The 20,172-nt window shown below is 63.7% G+C and overlaps 1 protein-coding gene across 2 annotated transcripts; it reads left to right on the top strand.

Moving 5' to 3' along the window:
* Nucleotides 1–330: 330 nt before the first annotated feature.
* Nucleotides 331–17,441, top strand: LOC133768281 (1-acylglycerol-3-phosphate O-acyltransferase PNPLA3-like). Of its 2 annotated transcripts, XM_062202723.1 has the most exons (9): nt 331–707; nt 3,821–4,053; nt 5,249–5,314; nt 7,961–8,170; nt 8,757–8,817; nt 11,540–11,740; nt 12,701–12,833; nt 14,664–14,768; nt 15,507–17,441. In XM_062202723.1, exons 1-9 carry the CDS (start codon nt 521–523, stop codon nt 15,556–15,558), a joined length of 1,248 nt encoding a protein of 415 aa, XP_062058707.1. In that variant the 5' UTR covers nt 331–520; the 3' UTR covers nt 15,559–17,441. The 2 variants fall into 2 exon arrangements, with proteins under 2 accessions (XP_062058707.1, XP_062058709.1); XM_062202725.1 differs by lacking the exon at nt 5,249–5,314.
* Nucleotides 17,442–20,172: the final 2,731 nt, after the last annotated feature.

Here is a 20,172-nt window from a genome sequence, read left to right as displayed (position 1 = left end):
TTTGGAAATGAGACTCTGAAACGGGAACAACTTCAGGTCCCGGCCCTTCCAGGAAAACTCCCTCGCCCTCGGCCGGAACTGAAAAGCATCACGCGAGAAAAGCCGGCAAAGACGCGCCGCCCCGGCTGCCCGCGCCGCACGAGGAAACGGGCACGGGTCGGGGTTATGCGAAGGACCTAGGTGGGCACCGACTGCGACCTCAGCCCGGGATTGGAGGGCAAAGAGGTAAACAGCCGGCGCCACCGGGAGTTTGCGGCGCGCTCTCCCGGGTCCGCGGCGCCCCCGGGCAGCGCCCTTCGCGGGCCCCGCCTCTCGCCACGCCCCCGGAGGAAGGGAGGGAGGGAGAAGGCATCCCGCCCGCCCATTGGGCAGCCCGTCGGCTCATTTGCATCGGCGGGGGCGGGCCCAGTGACGTCACGCAGGGCTAGCTGAGCGGCCGCTCGGTTGCGCGCTCAGAGCCGGAGTGGGCGCGGGGCGCTGCGGTGCCTCTCATCTTCGTCCCGTGCAGCCCCGCGCCGCCATGTACGACCCGGAGCGCGGCTGGAGCCTGTCCTTCGCGGGCTGCGGCTTCATGGGCTTCTATCACGTCGGGGCGACCCGTTGTCTGAGCGAGCACGCCCCGCACCTCCTCCGAGACGCGCGCATGCTCCTGGGCTGCTCCGCCGGGGCGCTGCACTGTGTCGCTTTCCTCTGCGGGATGCCGCTGGGTGCGTGCGGGGTCCCCGGGGGTCGCGGGGTGCGTCCTGAGGTGCCCGCCCCAGGGCCGGCTACTCGCGGGCAGAGCGCGCGCCCGAGGCGCTGCTCGGCTGGGCGTGGGCGCCCACGGGGACCCGGCGGGCGTGGAGGCTTCCGGAGCCCGGGGCCCTCTGCCCCAGCGCCCGGGCACCAAGGGTGTCCTCCTGGGACTGGGGATCCGGGTTTGCCCTGGGCGACCCACGGTCAGAGCTACACAAGAGCCTGTTTGCGGAGGGTGGGGTTTTGGGGGTCTGAGTACAGGGAGACCCTGGCCCGTGTCCCACCTAGGAGACCCAGGGACAGGAGCCACTGCCCCTCTGGGCTCTGCGTAGCCTCTCGGGGGTGACCTGGGGTCCTCCAGCAGGTTCGGCGTAGCGCTGGGGATAGGGGTGGGATGGGAAAGTGTCTCCTTCCCTCCCCAGTGTTGGGGAGACTTCCTGGGGGGCTGGAGTGGACCCCTGGGCATCACGCCCTCATCTCCTCTCTCTGTCTTCCCTCTCCTTTAACGGCCTGGTGCAGGGCCGCTGGAAGTGAGATGCTGTGGGGTGGAATCCGTTTGTCCCTTGGAGTGCTGGCCAGAGGGACACAGGGGCTTTGTGTCTCGCCAAGACCCAACTCCGAGGGTGTGGCATCCCTCCGGGTTGCCAGTGTGCCACAGGCGGTGGGTTCTGAGCCAGGGGCAGTGCCTCGGGCAGGTGGCATCATGGAGCTGTCCCCACGTGGGAAGAATGCCCTTTGTCAGCCCCTGTTTGTCTGGGCTCCAGAACAATTTACTCTTTGCTCTGCTGGCCAGTGCCGGCAGGGGGTGAGTGGGGAAGCCCCTTCCAGGACAGGAAGCCCTGCCATTGGGCCGGATGGATGAGCAGACCCTGGGCTGACGGATTTGGGGATTAGGAGAGAGGCCTTCCTGGCTGCCTGCCCATCTGTCCGCCTGCCCATCTGTCTGCCCTCCCCAGCCGGGGAGAGGAGCAAAGGGCAGGAAGTGTGGCCTCCTGGGAGGATAAGACTGGCCTGCTGACCATCTGCACACCGTGGCGTTAGCAATGATAAAAGTCAGCGCCTGTGTCCCCAGGTGGCCCGTGGGCATCCACAGGGAGGAATGTTTAATCGGGGTGAGATTAACCTGCACTGACCCCCGGAGCCTGGAAGGCAAGCCGTTGCCTCCAGCTTTGGGTGGCGGGGGTGGGGGTGGGGCTCCTAACTGAGCACCCAGCAGGTGCAGCCTGGGGGCTGTGGTCTGTGGACGAGGGGAACCTCAGGGACCTCAAAGCCCCTGGAAAGTGGATCTAGACGTGTTGTCACGAGCCACCCTCTGTGTTGCAGGGACCCCAAGGTCCTGCTTGAGCCCTCTGCCTCCCAGGGAGCTATGAGCAGCGTTTCCCAGGTTCCGAGCCCAGGCTGCTGTGTCAGGAGAGACGGACAGAGGCCTCCATCCGTGCTGGCCAGGCTTAGCGGAGGTGGGGGGAACAGTGGGGACTCGTGAAGCAAGTCCTAGATGGATCAGGTTGGACCGGGGTCTGTCCGACTGCGTGTGTCCCAGGATTCGTAGCTGGCGGGGTTTTGGGCTGGGAGGGGTGGTCCTTCACGCCAGGGCAGTGCAGATCAGCCAGAGGGGAGCAGGCTGGCGCGGGGGGTCGGTGCCGGCCCCCTAGTCACGCTCCGTAGGGCACGAGTTATTTCTAGGACTTGCCTTGGTCGAATCCCTTACACACGGAATTTTACCTGATCCTCTGTGTCCCCGGATGTCGGGTGAATCTTGTCCTACGTTAAACAGGCGGTGAGGTGGCTTTCTGTGGTCTCTGTTGGTGAGAGGTGGACAGAGGATTCAAACACAGGTCCAGGTTCCTTCTGTGGGGTCCTACAGGGTTGGGATGACCTGTGCCGAAGCTCTGGTGCTGCTGGGTTCCTGGCCTCTGCTTTGGTGGGGGCGTGGAGGTGGGGAGGGCTCCCCTGGGCCCAGGAAATGGGCGGCTGTGCGACCAGAGAAATCCACAAGCCATGTGTGTCATTCCACATATGCGGATTACACTGTGAAAAAAGCCCAAGATGCAGGAGAAATTGATTTCACTGAGCCCTCTCTATCCAAAATGTTACACTTTTGGCATGGATCTAATATAAACCATTATGAACAAGAGATTTCATCCATATTGAGCCTTTGAAATCCGGTATGTTTCTCCCACTTTAAAAGATTTCTTTCTTTATTTGAAAGTCAGAGTCACAGAGAGGGAGACAGAGAAAAAGAGGTCTTCCATCCACTGGTTCGCTCCCCAAATGTCTGCAAGAGCCAGGGGTGGGCCAGGCCAAAGCCAGAAGCCAGGAGCTTCTCCCAGGTCTCTCAGCAGCCCAAGGTGGTGGCAGGAGCCCAAGCACTTGGACCATCTGCTGCTGCTTTTCTCAGGCCATTAGCAGGGAGCTGGATTGGTGGTGGAGTGGCTGGGACTTGAACCGGTGCCCATATGGGATGAGAGCATTGATTGTAGGCAGTGCCTTTACTCACTATGCCACAATGCCAGCCAGGTCTTTTTTTTTTTTTTTTTAAATGAGAAGTCTCAGGGGCTTCTTCTGCTGATTCTTTTCTTTGTAAAGATTTATTTAATTATTTGAAAGGCAGAGTTAAATAGAGAGGTGGAGGGAGGGAGAGAGAAGAGAGAGAGAGAGAGAGAGAGAGAGATCTTCTATCCACTTGTTCACTCCCCAAATGGCCACAATGGATGGACTTGGGCCAGGCTGAAGCTGGTACCTGGAGCTCCATCCCAGTCTCCCACATGGGTGGCGGGTTCTAAGTGCTTGGACCATTTTCCACTGCTCTCCCAGGCACATTTGGAGGGAGCTGGATCAGAAGTGGGGCAGGTGGGACTCGAACCGGCGCTAACATGGGATGCCGGCGCCCTGGTGGATTCCCCCACTGCCCTGCAATGCCAGCCCCGTATTTCACACGTCTTCATTCAGACCAGCCACCTGTCAGGGACTCGGTGGCCACATACGGTGAGCAGGTCGGCACAGGTCCAGTAGAGCGTCGGCAGCTGCCTGGCTGTGGCGGGGCTCCGAGCCCCCTGCAGTACCTCTCTTCCTCTCCCGCCCGCAGACAAGATTCTGCAGGTCCTCATGGACATGGCCCGGGAGGCCAGGCGCCGGAACATTGGTATCCTGCATCCATCCTTCAACCTGGGCAGGTACATCCGAAACCAACTCCAGCTCTACCTGCCGGCCAACGTGCACCAGATCGTCTCGGGCAGAGTGAGCATCTCGCTCACCAGGGTGTCGGACGGGGAGAACGTGCTGGTGTCCGACTTCCACTCCAAGGAGGAGGTTGTGGACGTGAGTAGCCTGCCTGTCTGGGCGTTGACGGGAAGCCCCGGGGACGCACAGCTCTGTGCGCTCAGAGATCTGGTCCCAGGGCGGTTCTACAAATAACCCCACGCTCCGTCCAGCGCTGGCTCCCACGTCTGACCCTGTGTGTCCCTCCCCTCTGCACCCTCCGTGCTCCGGGACCAGATCGCTTCTCGGGGTCACGTTCTCCTCTGTTCTCAGTGTAGCACGGGGAGCGGCTCTGGGACGTCACGTGGCTGGTGTCCCCAGGGGGCGTCTGGCACCATGACGCCATCTTACTGAGCACAGGTCTGTGCCAGGCAGCCACCTGGTGAGCAGGGCCCGCGGCTCCGCAGCCGGCTTCGGGCTCTGTCTCGTCTTGTTTCTGGAAGGTTCTTCTCAATAGCTGGCACCTGTCCGTCCCCAGCTGCAGCAGTGTGGTCCCAGGAGCTTTTAGAGGCTTAGACTCTCAGACCCCGCAGAGGAGGGTGTGTGTGTGTGTGTCTGAGTGTGTGTGTCTGTATGTGTGCTTCTGTGTGTGTTTCTATGTGTGCTTCTGTGTGTGTCTGTGTTTCTGTCTCTGTGTGTGTGTGTCTGTGTGTTTCTATATGTCTGTGTCTGTGTGTGTCTGTGTGTGTCTCTGTGTTTGTCTGTCTCTGTGTATGTCTATATGTCTGTGTGTGTCTGTGTGTGTGTCTGTGTGTGTCTGTATGTGTCTGTCTCTGTGTATGTCTATATGTCTGTGTGTGTCTGAGTGTCTGTCTGTGTGTGTGTGAGTCTGTGTCTTTGTGTGTCTGTATGTGTGTGTCTGTCTCTGTGTGTGTCTGTGTGTCTTTCTGTCTGTCTGTGTGTCTGTGGCCCACCAGCCCCACAGATTCCAGGGAACGTGAGGTGGGGAGAAGCACCAAGCTCCCCCTGTGGCCGCGAGTGGACCCCTCTGGGTCCTGTTTGCAGGGACCCCACGCGGTCCCGTGGGAGCAGGGACAGAGTTGAAGCTCGTGGGGGTCCAGGGGCAGATTTCTTCTGCCTCGGGTTTTTCTGAATTTGTTGAAGACCCCTTGCAGATAGGAAGGACCTGAAGTACCGGTGCCGCGTGGGTTCCCCGCTCAGTGGGCACTGGGGGGCTTGTCCTGTGAGCAGGGGCGCGGAGGCCCAGGGGAGGGAGCGCGTCCGGCCCCGGCCTCACAACCTTGGGTCTTCGCAGGCCCTGCTCTGTTCCTGCTTCATCCCCTTCTACTCTGGCCTCATCCCTCCTGCCTTCAGGGGCGAGGTAGGTGTGGCAGCTGGGCTGGGCGGGGGGCGCTCTCCTTGCACTCACTCGGCCGCGGCACCCAGCCCCACGCCCCACGCCCCACGCCGCACGCCTGGTGCCGCTCGGCCTTTCAGACAGAGAATCCTCAGCTGGGCCCACGCCCGGCTGCCCGGGCAGCCAGGTTTACCCCTGGGCAGTTCGGGGCTCGCTGTCGGCAGGTGAAGCGGCCGGCTCGCTCGGTCTGCCCCGAACCACCCAGGAGCACCTCCCCGTCTGCCCCTCGAGAGGCCGGGCTGTTCTCAGGGGAGGTAGGGCGTGTCCTGCCTTTCCAGCGCACCCTTGCCGGCTCCTGCCACCAAGCTGCAAGGCTGGCCCGACACCAGCGGGTCTGGGCTCCGAGGTTCTAGCCTCTTAGGGCTGTTCTGGAACTCGTGAGAGCAGCAGCAGTGTAGCTGACGGCGTCATGCAGGTGGCATAGGCAGGGTCAGGTGCAGAGGGCACAGGTGCGGGGAGACACCTGTTAGGAGCCAGGTCCCGCTCCACCTCGCCTCCCTGAGTCCTCTCCGTGGGAGGGAGATGGGCTTAGTTGCCCTGTGCCTGCGGGGGGAATGGAGACAGGGAGAGGGGCTTAGTCGCCCTGTGCCTGCCGGGGGAGTGGAGTCAGGGAGAGGGGCTTAGTCGCCCTGTGCCTGCCGGGGGAATGGAGTCAGGGAGAGGGGCTTAGTCGCCCTGTGCCTGCCGGGGGAGTGGAGACAGGTTGCTCTGGGAACTGGGGCTCCAGCCACCCGCTGCTGCCCACTCCAGGTGGGTGTGTCTTAGCTCACAGCAGGACAGTGCGGGGGGGTCCACAGGGTGCATCGCGGGTCCGGCCGTGAGTGGCTGAAGCATGTTTGGGATTCGGACATTGTCCTCTGCCCCCGTCCTGCCTGTGGCATCCTGTGCGCGTCGTATCTTCCCCGGCACCCACCGGAGGGACCTGTGAGTCTCACGACCCGGGCCGATTCTGGCTTTTCTCCTGGCTAGGGTCTCAGTCCCTGCTGGGTCCTGCTGGGTCCTCTGTAGCCGTGGTGTGGCCACACAGTGTGGGGATTCAGCCGCGTTCAGCAGATCCGTGTGCCCGCCAAGCTGTGCTGGGGTGGCAAGGGCAGGGGCGTGGAACTGAGGCACGAGGTGCTGGCTCTGCCCAGGGCTCGCCGGCACAAGGTGGGGGGGTCCCCGAGGGCGTGCCCCGGCATCTGGTGGAAGGAGGCGAGGGAGCCTGCTCCACGTCCCATGGCCCAAAGAACCCTGTGCCCCCACTGGTCGTGGTGCCGAGCTGCCGTGGCGAGAGCTGCCTGTGGCGAGAGCTGCCCGTGGCTCGTGGCGGGAGGACAGCACCGAGGCGCTCACGGCTTGCGGGACGCAGCAGCACCAGCCTCGCGTGGCAATGCCTCGGTTGCCCAGAGCCGCTCTGCCAGGCACGCTGCCAGCCCTGTCTACAGAGGAGGCCTCAGCGGTCTGTGGTCGCCCCAGGCAATTCGAGACCTGCATGTCCGCCGTACTGGTAAGAGCTGGGCCGCTTTGCACACCTCTGGCTCTCGCTCTAAAATTTCTTTATTTATTTGAAAGGCAGAGTTCCAGGTGGGCAGAGAGAGCGAGCTTCCCTCTGCTGGTTCATTCCCTAAATAGTTGCAATGGCCAGCGCTGAGCCAGGCCAAAGCCAGGAACCAGGAGCTTTATCTGAGCCTCCCATGTGGGTGCAGGGGTACAGGCACTTGGGCATCCTCCGCTGCTTTCCCAGGCCTTTAGCAGGGAGCTGGATCGGAAGTGGAGCAGCAGGCACTCAGACCGGTGCCCCTGTGGGATGCTGGTGTCACAGGCAGTGTCTAAACCCGCTATGCCACAGCGCTAGGTGCCATGTTCATTGTTTTGTTTCCATCTCAAAAGTCCCTTAAAGGGGGCTGGCGCTGTGGCATAGCGCGTAAAGCCGCTGCCTGCAGTGCCGGCATCCCATATGGGTACCGGTTCCAGTCCCAGCTGTTCCACTTCCGATCCAGCTCTCTGCTATGCCCTGGGAAAGCAGTGGAAGATGGCCCAAGTGCTTGGGCCCTGCACCCGAGTGGGACACCGGGAAGAAGCTCCTTGCTCCTGGCTTCGACCAGGCCCAGCTCCGGCTGTTGCAGCCACTTGGGGAGGAAACCAGTGGATGGAAGACTCTCTCTCTCTCTCTCTCTCTAACTCTGACTTAGTCCCTCAAGGTGCTCATTTACAAGAAGTTGAAGGAAACCGACTCACAGGTTAAATATCTTACCCCAGGTCCCCAAGCAGCAGCGGGTCGGGGTCTGGATTTGACCCCAGGGCCGTCTCTGTCCACATCATGCTCAGTCTGCGGGCACAGACCTGGTCCCTTCGTCACCTTGCATGAGCACACCCACGGGCACCCCCCTGGCCGTCAGATACAGGCTGGACTTCAGTCTGCGGTGCCTCGTGGCCAGGCCCTCTTACGCAGTGCACGCCCTGTGCAGCAGTACCCAGCAACCCTGGCTACCAGCGCAGAGCCTGGCCTGACCCAGGCACGCCCCAGGAGGGAAGTGTTGCAAGACTGACTTCAGAGCAGGTGTCCTGCCGTGGCTGCCGGCCCTGGGCTTCCTCCAGGCAGTGCCGCCCTGTTTTCCCTTCCTTAAGCGATACATGGACGGAGGGGCGAGTGACAACATCCCCTCCATCGACGCCAGGACGACCATCACGGTGTCCCCCTTCTACGGGGAGCATGACATCTGTCCCAAAGTCAAGTCCACCAACTTCCTGCACGTGAACATCACCAACCTCAGCCTGCGCCTCTGCCTGGGCAACGTCTACCTCATGACCCGAGCGATCTTCCCCCCGGACGTCAAGGTGAGTGGGCGGCGGGGGAGGGGCCCTCCAACTGCCCGGCCTGCCTGGAGCTCCAGCTGCTCGCCCCACAGACCGACAGAGCAGACCTGGCCGTGGATGGAGCGCCCTGAGCAAAGCTTGGCAATGGTGGCCTCCCTGCTGATGGAGCCCTGGGGAGAGACGGGGACTCATACAAACGCCTTCCCACTGGAGCACACGGTGCACACCCACAGCCCGAGCTCTGGGAGAAAGGTCCAGGCCGGGCGTCCTGCGGGCACGCGCACAGCTGGAGAGAGGAGGCAGCCATGGTGGCCCAATGACAGCGCCAACGGCCTTGACCTTTGCTAGGGCGCAGGCTCGAGCCAGGACCGCGGAAGCCCAGAGAAACAAGTGCCATGGTGGAGCTGGGGTGCCTGCTGTGTCCCCGTGGGCGGTGACGCTGCAGCCTTGTCCCCAGGGAAGCTCCCGGGCGTGGCGCCTTCGGCTCAGCCTCCAGGAGCTGTGCCGGGCTCGGGCACGCTGGGAGCCGGGGTTGTTGAGCTGCGTCTGTGGGAGCAGAGGCGTCGGGGTGGCGGCTTCGTGACCGCTGCTGCTGGTTTGCTTGCAGGTGCTGGGAGAGATATGCGTTCGCGGGTACCTGGACGCATTCAGGTTCCTGGAAGAGAACGGTACGTCTGGGCCTGCGGGTCCCCGAGCCGGGGGTAGCTTCGTGGAGAACGGGAGCTATGTGTGCCTCCTGGCAGCCTGTGCAGAGTGGCTGTCTCCCACCGGTGCAGGCCACGCTGGCTGCACTGGTCTGTGCTTGCCAGGCCGGTTCCTGGCTTCACGTCCTGGCCCGGGGCCATGGGCCTCGGGCCGCAGAAGTGTTCAGATGAACCGAATAGTGGACGTGTTGGGAGCTCGTAAGCCCGCGTGTGGATCCTCCGAACGAGCCGTGGCCAAGGCCAAGGAGACAGTGCGTTTAGAAGGACAGTGCACACTTCTCTACTCAGAAGGGGTCCCTTCCGCCATTCTGGGTGCTACACAAATGGCTGTGTGCTGGGACGCTGCAGTGAGCCCGGAACATGGCCCTTGCCGGCCTTGGGGGAGCAGCGAGCGGAAGTAAGGGCGGGGGGCGCGCTCATGGGTCGTCCCGGGGCTCACCCAGGCCTGGGGAAGTAGAGCTTGGAGGGTGCGAATCTACACCAGGGACCAGGCCCGGGGCCCTTGGAGGTGTGGCCTGCAGGCCACAGAGAGGCCACGGTGCAGCCCTGTGGAGCTGGCCTGGGGCGGGGGCACCAAGCTGGATGGAGAAGAGCGGGCAGGGTCAGTGGCCAGGGGCACGGAGGGGCAGCCGGGCCTTTGGATGTGGTGGGGGTAGGGAGCCACTGAGGGTCCTGGAGCAGGCGTGGGGGTGAGCAGAGAGCTTGAGTGGCCCTGCAGCGGCAGAGCAGACGGTGAGACCGGCGGCCAGGAGGCCGGGAGGCGGCCAGGGAGTGAGGAGGAAACGATTAGAAGGGCCCCAGGGGGCCGGCGCTGTGGCACAGTGGGTGAAGCCGCCGGCGGCTGCACTTCCGGCATCCCATCTGGTACCGGTTCTAGTCCCAGCTGCTCCACTTCTGACCCAGCTCCCTGCTAATGGCCCGGGAAAGCAGCAGATGTGCCAGCGGTGCCGTGGCTGAAATGGCTGGCGCCGTGGCTCAACAGGCTAATCCTCTGCCTTGCGGCACAGGCACACCGGGTTCTAGTCCCGGTTGGGGCACTGGATTCTATCCCAGTTGCCCCTCTTCCAGGCCAGCTCTCTGCTATGGCCCGGGAAGGCAGTGGAGGATGGCCCAAGTCCTTGGGCCCTGCACCCGCATGGGAGACCAGGAGAAGCACCTGGCTCCTGGCTTCGGATCGGCACGATGTGCCGGCCGCAGTGCGCCGGCCGCAGCAGCCATTGGAGGGTGAACCAATGGTAAAAAGGAAGACCTTTCTCTCTCTCTCCTTCTCTCTCACTATCCACTCTGCCTGTCAAAAAAAAAAAAAAAAAAGTGCCAAGTCCTTGGGCTCCTGCACCCATGGTGGAGACCCAGATAGAGCTCCTGGGTTTGGCTTGGCCCAGCCCTAGCCACTGTGGCCATGTGGGGAGTGAACAAGCAGATGGAAGGTTCGATCTCTCTCATTCGGAATTCCAAGTAAATAAAATAAGTAAAAAAAAAAAAAAAAAAAGAAGAAGAAGAAGAAGAAGGGACCCAATGACCGATGCGGGAAGAGGAAGACTCATGATGAAGGCCCAGCTCCGGCTCAGCAGCTGGGGCCGGGGCAAGGCCGTCAGCAGGGGTGGGTCTGGCCGGACAGCTGCCGTGCTGCCGTCGGATGTACCTGGGGGAAACCGTGTCTCCCTGGGGACAGCCTGGGTCTGCCAGAGGCTCGGAGAGGTCCGGGGGGAGCAGAAGTGTGACGGCCGAGGTGCTGGCCTCGAGCAGTGTCCCTGGGCTTTCTGAGCTGAGGCCAGAAGCCAGGGCTGAGCCCGGTACCGCGGAGGTGCCCGTGCCCCAGCCCGGCAGGCAAGTCCTGTGAGACACGGCCGTGTGGTCTCCTTGACTCGCTGGGAAGGTTAATATTTTATTGTTTATTTGAAAGGCGGAGTTACAGACAGAAGGAAAGACAGAGAGGGGGGGGGGAGAGAGAGAGAGAGAGAGGGAGAGAGAGATCCTCCATTCGCTGGTTTACTCCCCAGATGACCACACAGCCAAGACTGGGCCAGGCTGAAGCCAGGAGCCAGGAGCTTCTTCTGGGTCTCCCACATGGGTGCAGAGGCCCAAGCTCTGGGCCATCCTCCACTGCTTTCCCAGGCCACAGCAGGGAGCTGGATCAGAAGTGGAGCAGCTGGGATGCAACCGGCGCCCACGGGGGATGCTGGCGTCACAGGCTGCAGCTGAACCTGCTGTGGCCCAACGCCAGCCCCGTTGACATCAGTCCTAGATTCCAATCCTGGCTCTGCCGCGGCCCAGCTGTGTGACTTCGGGCAAATCTCTAACCCTCTCTGCTTCTGAATCTTCAGCTGAACAGCGCAGATGATGGCCGTGGTGGCCGTGGCTGGGCTGCCTCCGGGCCTGCCGTGAGGCACCTGGCTCAGGCTTGACCACTGGTTCAGCTGTTCTTGGTTAACTCTCCTCTTTGCCTTCCAACCTCGGAACCCAGATGTGGAGGTGGGGCGCACACAGCTGGCGAGAGATGGAGCCAGGAGCTCAGCTCACAGCTGCGTGGCTTCGGGCGAGGCCCCTGCTGCCCGGGCTGCTGTAGAGACAGTGACGGCCTGCGGTGTCCCCCGGTGCTGGCCACCGCGTTGCTGGGGGCGGAGGGAGACGCGCTGACCCCTGCTTCCCCCCTCCGCGTGACGGGCTGTGTCTGTGTCCCCCGCAGGCATCTGTAGCAGGCCCCAGCACTGTCTGAGCCTGCTCCCCACAGAGCCGGCACCGGAGGCCCACGCGCCGCACGGGGAGGGCACCAGCCGGGAGCCGTCCCCCGGGCCCGAGGGGGACGAGCTGCTGGAGCACCTGCGTGCCAGCATCCTGCCCTGGGACGACGGCGTGCTGCAGACCATGTCGCCCAGGCTCACCGCAGGTGCCAGCTGGCCCGGGAGGGGGCGGTCGGGGACACCGGCTCCCACCCACACGGCCCGGGGCTGCCTCCCCCTCGCACCCACCCCTTCTCCCTGCCAGGCCTCCCTCCCCACAGGGTCCTGACCAAGGTGTGCAGACTGCAGTGAGCCCCCCCCCCGCCCCCGGCATCCCGCCCCCGGGCCCCTCCCCCGCCTTTCCCGCTCTGCTTCCCTGGGTGGTTGTGGTTTTGTGTGGGGTCCGGGGTCCTGCCTCGGGGACTCAGGCCATGCCTGCTGGCTTCACCTGCCCGCCTGTCCCCAGGCCTCCTTCCCCGTCCCCCCACCCCCGTGTCTCGAGTGGTGCAGTATTCTACTGTGCCATCCACTGATGAGTGGACCCAAAATTCCGGAGGTCAAGCCCCGCCCCTCTGTGGTGATGATGTCAGCAGGTGGGGACTGCGCTGATTGGGTCAGTGTCCTCCTCCTCCAGGCCCCAGAGAGGTCCTTGTCCCCCCACCCCCTGAGGACACGGGAGGTGTGGCCACCCGCAGTGCCTCCCGCCTCAGGACTGGAAAGTGCCTGCCGTTGGCAAGCCGTCCAGCTGGCGGGGGACGGTGTCGGACAGCCCGACAGCCACAGACCAGAGTCTGAGTCGGGCAGTTGTAGAAATGCAAAGGTGGACCAGACACAGGTCCTTGACCTTGAGCTATGGATGCCCCACGCGCTGCAGCTGCCCAGGCCGATGTGATTGGAGACCCCAGGGAGGGGGCGGGACCAGGAAGAGGGGCGGGACCATGAAGAGGGGGCGGGACCAGGGAGGGGCAGGACCAGGAAGAGGGGGCGGGACCAGGAAGAGGGGCGGGACCTGGACCAGGGTGGGACCCGGTGGAGGGGCAGCAGCTGCAGAGTCCCAGGTGCGGCTGGGGTGAAGGGATCGGTTCTTGGCGCAGGTGGGAGGGCTGTCTCCATGTTGTCTCTTTCAGTTCTGAACGAAACGATTAAGGACAGAGGTGGGTACCTGAGCAAGATCTGCAACCTGCTGCCCGTCAGGGTCGTGTCCTACGTGATGCTGCCCTGCACCCTGCCCGTGGAGTCCGCCATCGCCGCCGTGCGGGGGTGAGCGTCCCGCCGCGCTGCCTCCTCCTCCCGGGCTCAGCGTGCGGGTTCCAGGCCCTTGGCGGAGGTAGGGTAGTGGTGGCGCCTCACACCGCCCGGTGCAGCTCAGCCCCCAGGCAGTGGCCCGGAAGTTGCTCTGCTGTCCTGTATCTGTCACGCAGTGGGAGCTCCGGAACCCCTGGGGACGTAGGAGCTGGTGCTGGCCTTGGGTGACTGTGGGGAGACGGAGGCCTGGAGAGGTGGGGTCGCGGCTCTGGGGCCACGGAGCTGAGTAGCTGGGCGGCCTGGAAGTGGGGTCCTTGCTGCCCCTGGAGCCGGTCTGTCTTTCTGAGCACACGAACGTGGTAGAGCGTGGGGCAGTCCCGTCTCTGGTTCCAGCTTGGTTCTTTAAGACCACTGTCAGCCGGCAGGAGGCAGAGTGGACGTCCCTCGCCGACGCCGGGGCAGAGCGGTCAGCAGCTCAGCCGCACTCAGACGCCCCCGGTCCCATGCCAGCCATGTGACCCCGGACGGCGGAGTCTGCCCCTCTCTGCCACAGCTCCCTGGCCCTGGCACAGGCTTGAGAGGAGGCTGCCAGGCCCTGGGTGTGAAGTGCGCCTCCTAGAGGAGGCTGCCAGCCAGCGAGGGAGGCCATTGCTTCCACTTCTCTGACCTCAGTACTGAGAGCCGAGCCTGCTCACCGACCGGTGGGGCCTGCAGTTTCTAAGCTTTGCGACCTCAGGCGAGTGACCTGACCTCTCTGAGCTGCAGTGGTCTTGGGTGTTATTTGCGGTTAGGACGCCCCGGTGGGTACTGAGAAACGGGAGGCACTTGGTGAGAGACGGCATTGTCCTGATCTGACCGTACACAAGACCAGAGCCAAGAGAAGCCGGCAATGGCGGTCGGGGAAGTGGAACCAAGCAGCCTGGCGGCACGAGGAGGCCACAGGCGCCCAGGTGCCACAGAGCCCTTGGGACTTGGTGGCTCGAGGCCAGGTTCCGTGTTTGTTAGGGAGGGGACTGGATTTGGGCTCTGGGGCCCCTGCAGGGAGCACGCGCTGACCCTCGGGATCCTCGGGAGGTCCTGGCCCCGTCGCCGCCCGGGGTCTCTGTGCCGCTCCGTCGGGGTGGGTCCTGCCTGCTCTCGTCTTTCTTGGGCCTCACACCTTCCTGCTTCTCGGCTCATTTCTGGAGCGGGGTCTCGAGTGGCTTCCCGGGGACGTGCACACGGTGGCTGTGTGAGCGCCGGGCCGTGGGCCTGTCCACACGGCGTCGGGCTGTGGCGTGGCTGCGGTGGCCTGCAGGGGGCACGTCGCTCTTTCCCAGGGCGTGGAGACGCGGCTCCGTCCTGGGTTGTGCACCGGGCTCCGGCGCCAGCCACATTCTGCTTTCTCTGCAGATGCCGTGGGACCTGGACCGGACACGGCCAGGCCTGGGCACGAGTCCCTTCCACTCGTTCGCCAGCCCTGGGGCGTGGCCTCCAGATGGCTCCTTCTCCAGCTCTCGGGGCCCTCGTGAGGTGTTTGACCTCCTGGGGTGGTTCCTATCTCTCCCCCTCTCCCTCTTTCCTGATTCTCCATCTCTCGTTGCCTCTTCACCTCTGGCTTCGTCTTCTGTGAGCTGTTACTCTCGGCTCACCCAAACTGGCAGTGTCCACCTCCTGGGAGCGCGTCCGTGCAGGATTCGGGGTGACCGGGGCAACCCTGGCGGTGTCCCTGCTGTGACGGCCACGCCGTGTTCACGTTTGCTGGGCTCCCTCGTGCTGACACGCCGAGCACACGTGTGTGGACATGTGCACCTGCGTGGTGTGTACGCGCACAAGCACATGTGGTGGTGTTGGGGTGTTCTGCAGACTGGTGCTGTGGCTCCCCGACCTCCCCGACGACGTCCAGTGGCTGCAGTGGCTGGTGTCCCAGATGTTTGCCCGCTTGACCTCGTGTCTGCTGCCTGCCTCCAGGTGAGCGGCCGGGCTGCGGGCGTGTGTGCCAGGTGGGCGCCCCTCTCCTCCGGTGGGACCTCATGCAGCATCCTAGGAACGCCTGTGCGCTCTCCGTGCTTCTGCCGGTCTTCTGGGTTGCTTGTAGGAGCCTGTGGCACAGCACGTAGCACATGGCAGGCCCTCGGGAGGGGGGCCTCCGCTGCCATGGTGTTACTGTGGGCAGATGTCCAAGGATCCGATTTGGGTTGGGAGTGTGACCACATGGTCATGTGACTGTGGCCATGGCGCGGGCTGGCAGCAGGCTCCCCAGCAGAAGGCTGCCGCGTGCGAGTGAGGACGTGGGGGGCCCGGACTCAGCAGACCCTGTGGGGCCAAAGGGCTGCCCTGGGCTCCCAGGATAGTGGGAGGTGTCGGTTGCAAGCTCCGTGGGGCAGCAGCCTGGGGCCTGGTGGACAGAGCTGCTCCAGGCAGAGGTGGCGACCCTGGCAGGCGAGCTGGTTTACACGGAGGGAGCCGATGGACGCTGTCAGGGACTTGCCTGTGGGCAACGCCTGTGCACGTCCAGTGGCTGGGCGGTCCCCGGGCTTGGAGGATCAGGATGGCGCCATCAGCCCAGCACCAGCGCCGAGGGCCGGAGCAAGCCGTGGCTGTGGGCTGGGCCAGCTAGGCGCCCAGGGTGTGCAGGGCAGCGGGCTCAGCGGCCAGCAGTGTCGGCCGGGGACCGGCTGCAACGCTAGCTTGCTTTCTTTGTTGCAGATCCCAAAGGCGGATGAGTGGCCAGCACGCCGCCCTGCAGGCCAGAACATGACTTGCTGGGCCCCTGTGTCCGTGCACTTGGACGCCTTCGCCAGTAGGGGCCGAAGCCAGGGCTGCCGGGCCCTCCGTCCTCGGGTCCGGCCTGAGCTGCTCGGGGAGCAGAGACCTGCTGGGCGCGGCGCTCTGTCTCCCTGCTGTCCAGCGGGAAGAGCCTCCGGGGCAGGTCTGGGAACTGTGTGTGCAGCTACGTCTGCCCACAGTCTCGGGCGGGAGCCAGCCCCCCGTGCTGACCCCAGGATGGCCTCCAGAGCCCCGCTGAGGGGTGGACACTCCCACTGGGGGTGGCCGGAGTGGCTGGTGATTGGGGTCTGGCCTGGCCTCTGTGCCATCTCGCGGGCTGGAAGGATGACAGGGGCCACTCGTCCCCCTCCCCTGCAGGAAGGCGTCCGAGCACTGGGGAGGCACGGTCGGTCCCAGGAGGGCGCCCCACCTGTCAGGTGCTCTTAGAAGACAGTCGCTCAGGAGATTCTCAGAACACGTTTCTGGCTTAGCTAAAATATTTTGCAGAGAGTTTCATAAAATAAGCACAAGGGGATTTCTCCCTTTGTCGGGTCGTGTGTTCTGTCGACCCGGGAGTTAATAATCAATAAATCCACCTTGGAAAGCCTCTACAGCGCATGGCAGCCCCGACCCCCAGGTGCAGCCAAGCACAGAGCCCGGGTTCACTTCCTTTCTTCCCTGGACGTGAACTTGGCTCGTTTTCCGCAAGCTCCGGCCGGGTTCTTTTTCTCTTGTGTTCTCTCCGTCCTGTGTCCCCCAGCCTTAGCACCAGGGAGCTCTCAGCAGGGAGCCCGCCAGCTCCCCAGGTGGGGTAACTTGTCAGCGCGCCCATGACCGGGGGGCACGTGTGTGTTGTCTGACCGTGTGTGGGAGGCTAACGACGCTCACACTCCGGGTGCTGGCCAGGGCAGTGGCCAGCCTCCGCAGGTCCTGGCCATCTGCAGCGGGAGAAGCAGCAGTTCAGGCCAGCACTTCGTCCAGGCCGGTCCCTTGGGCAGTGGCGCTCCTGACACAGCTCCACGTAGGCTCATTCTCCGGCTGAGCAGCGGGAACAGGAAGCCCCCATGGAGGGGCCGGGGCTGCAGTTCTGGGTTTACGCCTGGCTCGGCGCCTGCTGGGAGATCTGGCTGAGCACCGGGGCTCCTCTGGCTGCTCGGACCACAGTGCGGGTGCAAGGCCCCGTCTGACCCCGGCTGGGTGCTGGCTGCTCAGCCCCCTGTCCTTCCACAGTGCCCAGTAGCCTCTGGAGTTCGGACACGTCAGGCCGTTAGCAGGTGCAGCGAAGCCTTCACGGTATTCTATACTTGCCGGTGCTATTTCCATAGATGGATGTAGACGCTGGGTGTCTTGTCAGCACCGGGAAACGCGACGTGGGATTCCGTGGGACTCGCCGTGGTTTGTTTAGAAGTATTCAGTCTTCCTCCCCTGAGTGTGTGTCTTATCCTTGAAGAGACTGTGCCGGGGCAGGCGTTTGGCCCGGTGGGGAAGCCACTGCTCGGGACGCCCACATCCCACCTCGGAGGGCTGCGTTCAGTTCCTGGCTCCGGCTCCCGACTCCAGCTTCCGGCTGGTGCAGACCCTGGGTGGAGCAGCGCTGGCCCCAGTGCCTGCGTCCCCGCCACCACCATGGGAGACCTGGATTGAGGTCCTGGCTCCCAGCGTCAGCCCCTGCCCAGGGCCACTGTGAAATCTGGGAAGTGAACCAGTGGACAGGAGCTTTCTCTCTCTCCCAGATAAATGAGTAACTGTAGGAAACGTGTGCTCTGATAGGAATGAGGAACGTGTAAGAGAAATGGCCGAGCTTCCTCTGCCCCTGTGCCTCAGGTGCCCCCCACCTCTGCCGTTTATCAACACCCACGCAAAGCCTCCTAAACCGCCCCCCCCCCCCCCCCGGGCGTCTGCCCTCAGCACTGTCCCCATGTGCAGTACTGAATGTCAGAGAGCGGCTGTCTCCAGCAGCTGGTGTGGAGCAGGGCTGTGTGTGAGCAGGAGTGAGTTTGAGGGGCAGGGAGGTTGTGTGTGCAGTGAACGAGTGTGTGTGGTGAGTGTGTGTGTGCAGGAGTGTGAGGGGCAGTGAGCATGTGTGTGTGCAGGAGTGTGAGGGGCAGTGAGCGGGTGCAGCTCTGTGTGTACAGTGAGGGTGTGTGCAGTGAGGGTGTGTGTGTAGTGAGCGTGTATTTGTGTGCAGTGTGCACGCTCACTGGAGCCTCAGGGGACAGGCAGTGACACGGCAGCTACCACACTGCTGTCATTCCTACCAGTGTTTTACTTCTCGGGCTGATCTGTGTTGCCCAGGTTGCCATGGTGAGCGACATCGTCCCTTTCAGTATCAAAAACAACACAAAACGCGATTTCTAAAATGCTTCCTCCTGTCTCGGTGTCCTTCCAAGGAGCCCAGCTCCCTTCCCAACACCGCCATTGCCCTTGGGTCCTGCCTGGCCAGTGCCTCCATGCTGCCACAGTGAGGTGGCTTCACCCGAGCCCCAGGGCCCCAGACGCTGCCTCTGCCTCCCGGGGCTGGGCTCAGCGGCTGCCCTGCCTCCTGGGAGGCCTCGCTCACTCTCAGGACCTCCAGCCTGTGGCCACCTGCTCCCTACCCACTGGCTGGTTCCATACACCGCCCCCCAGTGGAATGGGACAGGTGTTTGGCACGTGGTTAAACCTGGCTTCCGACTCCTGACTCCAGCCTCCTGCTGCTGAGATCCTGGGAGGCAGCAGTGAGGGCCCCCCCACCCCCCACCTCCCACCCCAACCAGTAGGCCCCCATGGCCGTCTCTGGAGTCTGGCCTCGCCCCTGCCGCCCTGGCTCCCACAGCAGCTTCCCCTGGGCTCAGCGGCCTCAGGCCTGTCCACCCTCCTCGTTACTGCCAGGGCTCACCCCAGGCCCACCCACACCCGGCACCCAGCACCTGTTGCTCCTCCAGGGCCTGGGCCTCTGCCCTAGGTCCCCCTGCAGCTCAGAGCCTCCATCCCGGGCCACCTGCTCTGCCACTGTGCAGGATGCTGTCCCATAGCCTCCTCTTGCCATCACCTTTGCTCGCTGGGGTCCAGGTCCAAGGTGACAAGCAGGGGGAGGGCGCCGGAGCCACTGAGAGCAGCAGCCTCCCGGCCGCCAGCCAGTGCGGCTTGATGGTCCTGCGGGAGCCGCATGCGTTTGCCTTCTCCTTTGTGTGCCGTTAACTTCTTCGCAAACCACATCCCCAAGTTCCCGTGCGGTGTGGCTAGGTGGTTCTCAGGACGGGCTGGGTTATGCCGTACTCGCAAAAACCCCAAGGGGCCAGCGCTGTGGTGCCCCGAGTGGGTAAAGCCGCTGCCTGCATTGCCGGCATCCCATATGGGCGCCAGTTCAAGTCCCAGCTGCTCCATTTCCGATCCAGCTCTCTGCTATGGCCTGGGATAGCAGCAAGAGAACTCCCAAGTGCTTGGGCCCCTGCACCCACTTGGGAGACCTGGAGGAGGCTCCTGGCTCCTGGCCTTGGATCAGCGCAGCTCCGGCCATTGCGGCTTACTGGGGAGTGAACCAGTGGATGGAATACCCCATCCCCCGCTTCTGCCTCTCTGTAACTCTGCCTTTCAAATAAATAAATAAATAAAGCCAAAGGGTTCTTTCTCATGCATGCTCGCTGGGCTGTGCTGTGGCTGTCCCCACCTGGAGCCCCCTCACCGCCCCCAGCACCCCTGGGGGCCGCGGCCCGGGAAGAGCAGCACGGTTCTTCACGGTTCTCACCATGCGGCCCGTGCCCTCCAGCCACCCGTCGGCCAGGTGAGTCCCAGGATGGGGCAGGGGAATGCGATGCTAAGCACCGCGCTGCTGAAGTCCAGAGAAAGACCAAAGGCTCCCAGTGTCCCGGGGATTCAGGAAATGCTGGGTTGGGGGGACAGGCGTGTGCGGCTGGTCCCCTGGCGTGTCGGAGGCAGGGGTGTGCGGAGGGATGCCTGTGACTTTGCCCTCTGTCACCCTGGCCACACACAGGCTTGTAGGGAGATACGGGCCCTGGGCTCCTGTCGCGACCTGGGGCTCCTCGCTCCGCCTCATTCCACGCGGCCAGCTCAGGGCCAAGTGAGGGAGGGCTGCTGGTGCTGGGAGTGTGCCGGTCCCAGGCCTGCGTCCACCAGCTCCTCGGCCCGTGCCCTGGAAACGGCTGGCGCCCGTCTCCCAGGTGAGAGCCCTCAGGCCTGGGGGACTGGCAGCGTGAATTTTAGGTGAGGGTCCCGTTGGTGCGGGTCGCACCTCAAACTGGGTCAGGCTCCCGGATCATCTCTGCAAACCGGCCAGCACGTCCCCTCCCAGCACAGCCCTCTGGGAGGCCTTGGGTGGTGGCGGAGCCAGGGCACTGGGGCTGTGAGTCGAGGGTCCTGCCAGGTAAACTGAGAGCAGCACTGATTGCCTCCCCTCATCCGGCCACCTGTCGCCTCTCCCAGGTACCCCCGCTACACCTGTTACGCCGCCCCAGGGGAATCCAGGAGGGAGGCTTCTGGGCCTCTGCCACCTGAGCCCCCTCCCCAGTCCCCGACACGCGGAGGCGGTCGAGGGTTGGGGCCGGGTCCCAGCATGCACCCGGCCTGCATGTTACTCCCCCCAGCCCGCTTCCTCCTGTGTTGCAGT

This window comes from Lepus europaeus, chromosome 10 (assembly GCF_033115175.1).
Source record: "Lepus europaeus isolate LE1 chromosome 10, mLepTim1.pri, whole genome shotgun sequence".
Taxonomy (NCBI): Eukaryota; Metazoa; Chordata; class Mammalia; order Lagomorpha; family Leporidae; genus Lepus; species Lepus europaeus.
This window is presented reverse-complemented; position numbering and strand designations above follow the sequence as displayed.

Bases quoted from the DNA above. Each gene is read 5' to 3' on its own strand.
- LOC133768281 (XM_062202723.1), top strand. From the start codon at position 521: ATGTACGACCCGGAGCGCGGCTGGAGCCTGTCCTTCGCGGGCTGCGGC. The intron at 8,818-11,539 runs GTACGTCTGGGC...TGTCCCCCGCAG, and splicing joins CAGGTTCCTGGAAGAGAACG to GCATCTGTAGCAGGCCCCAG. The intron at 12,834-14,663 runs GTGAGCGTCCCG...GGTGTTCTGCAG, and splicing joins GCCATCGCCGCCGTGCGGGG to ACTGGTGCTGTGGCTCCCCG.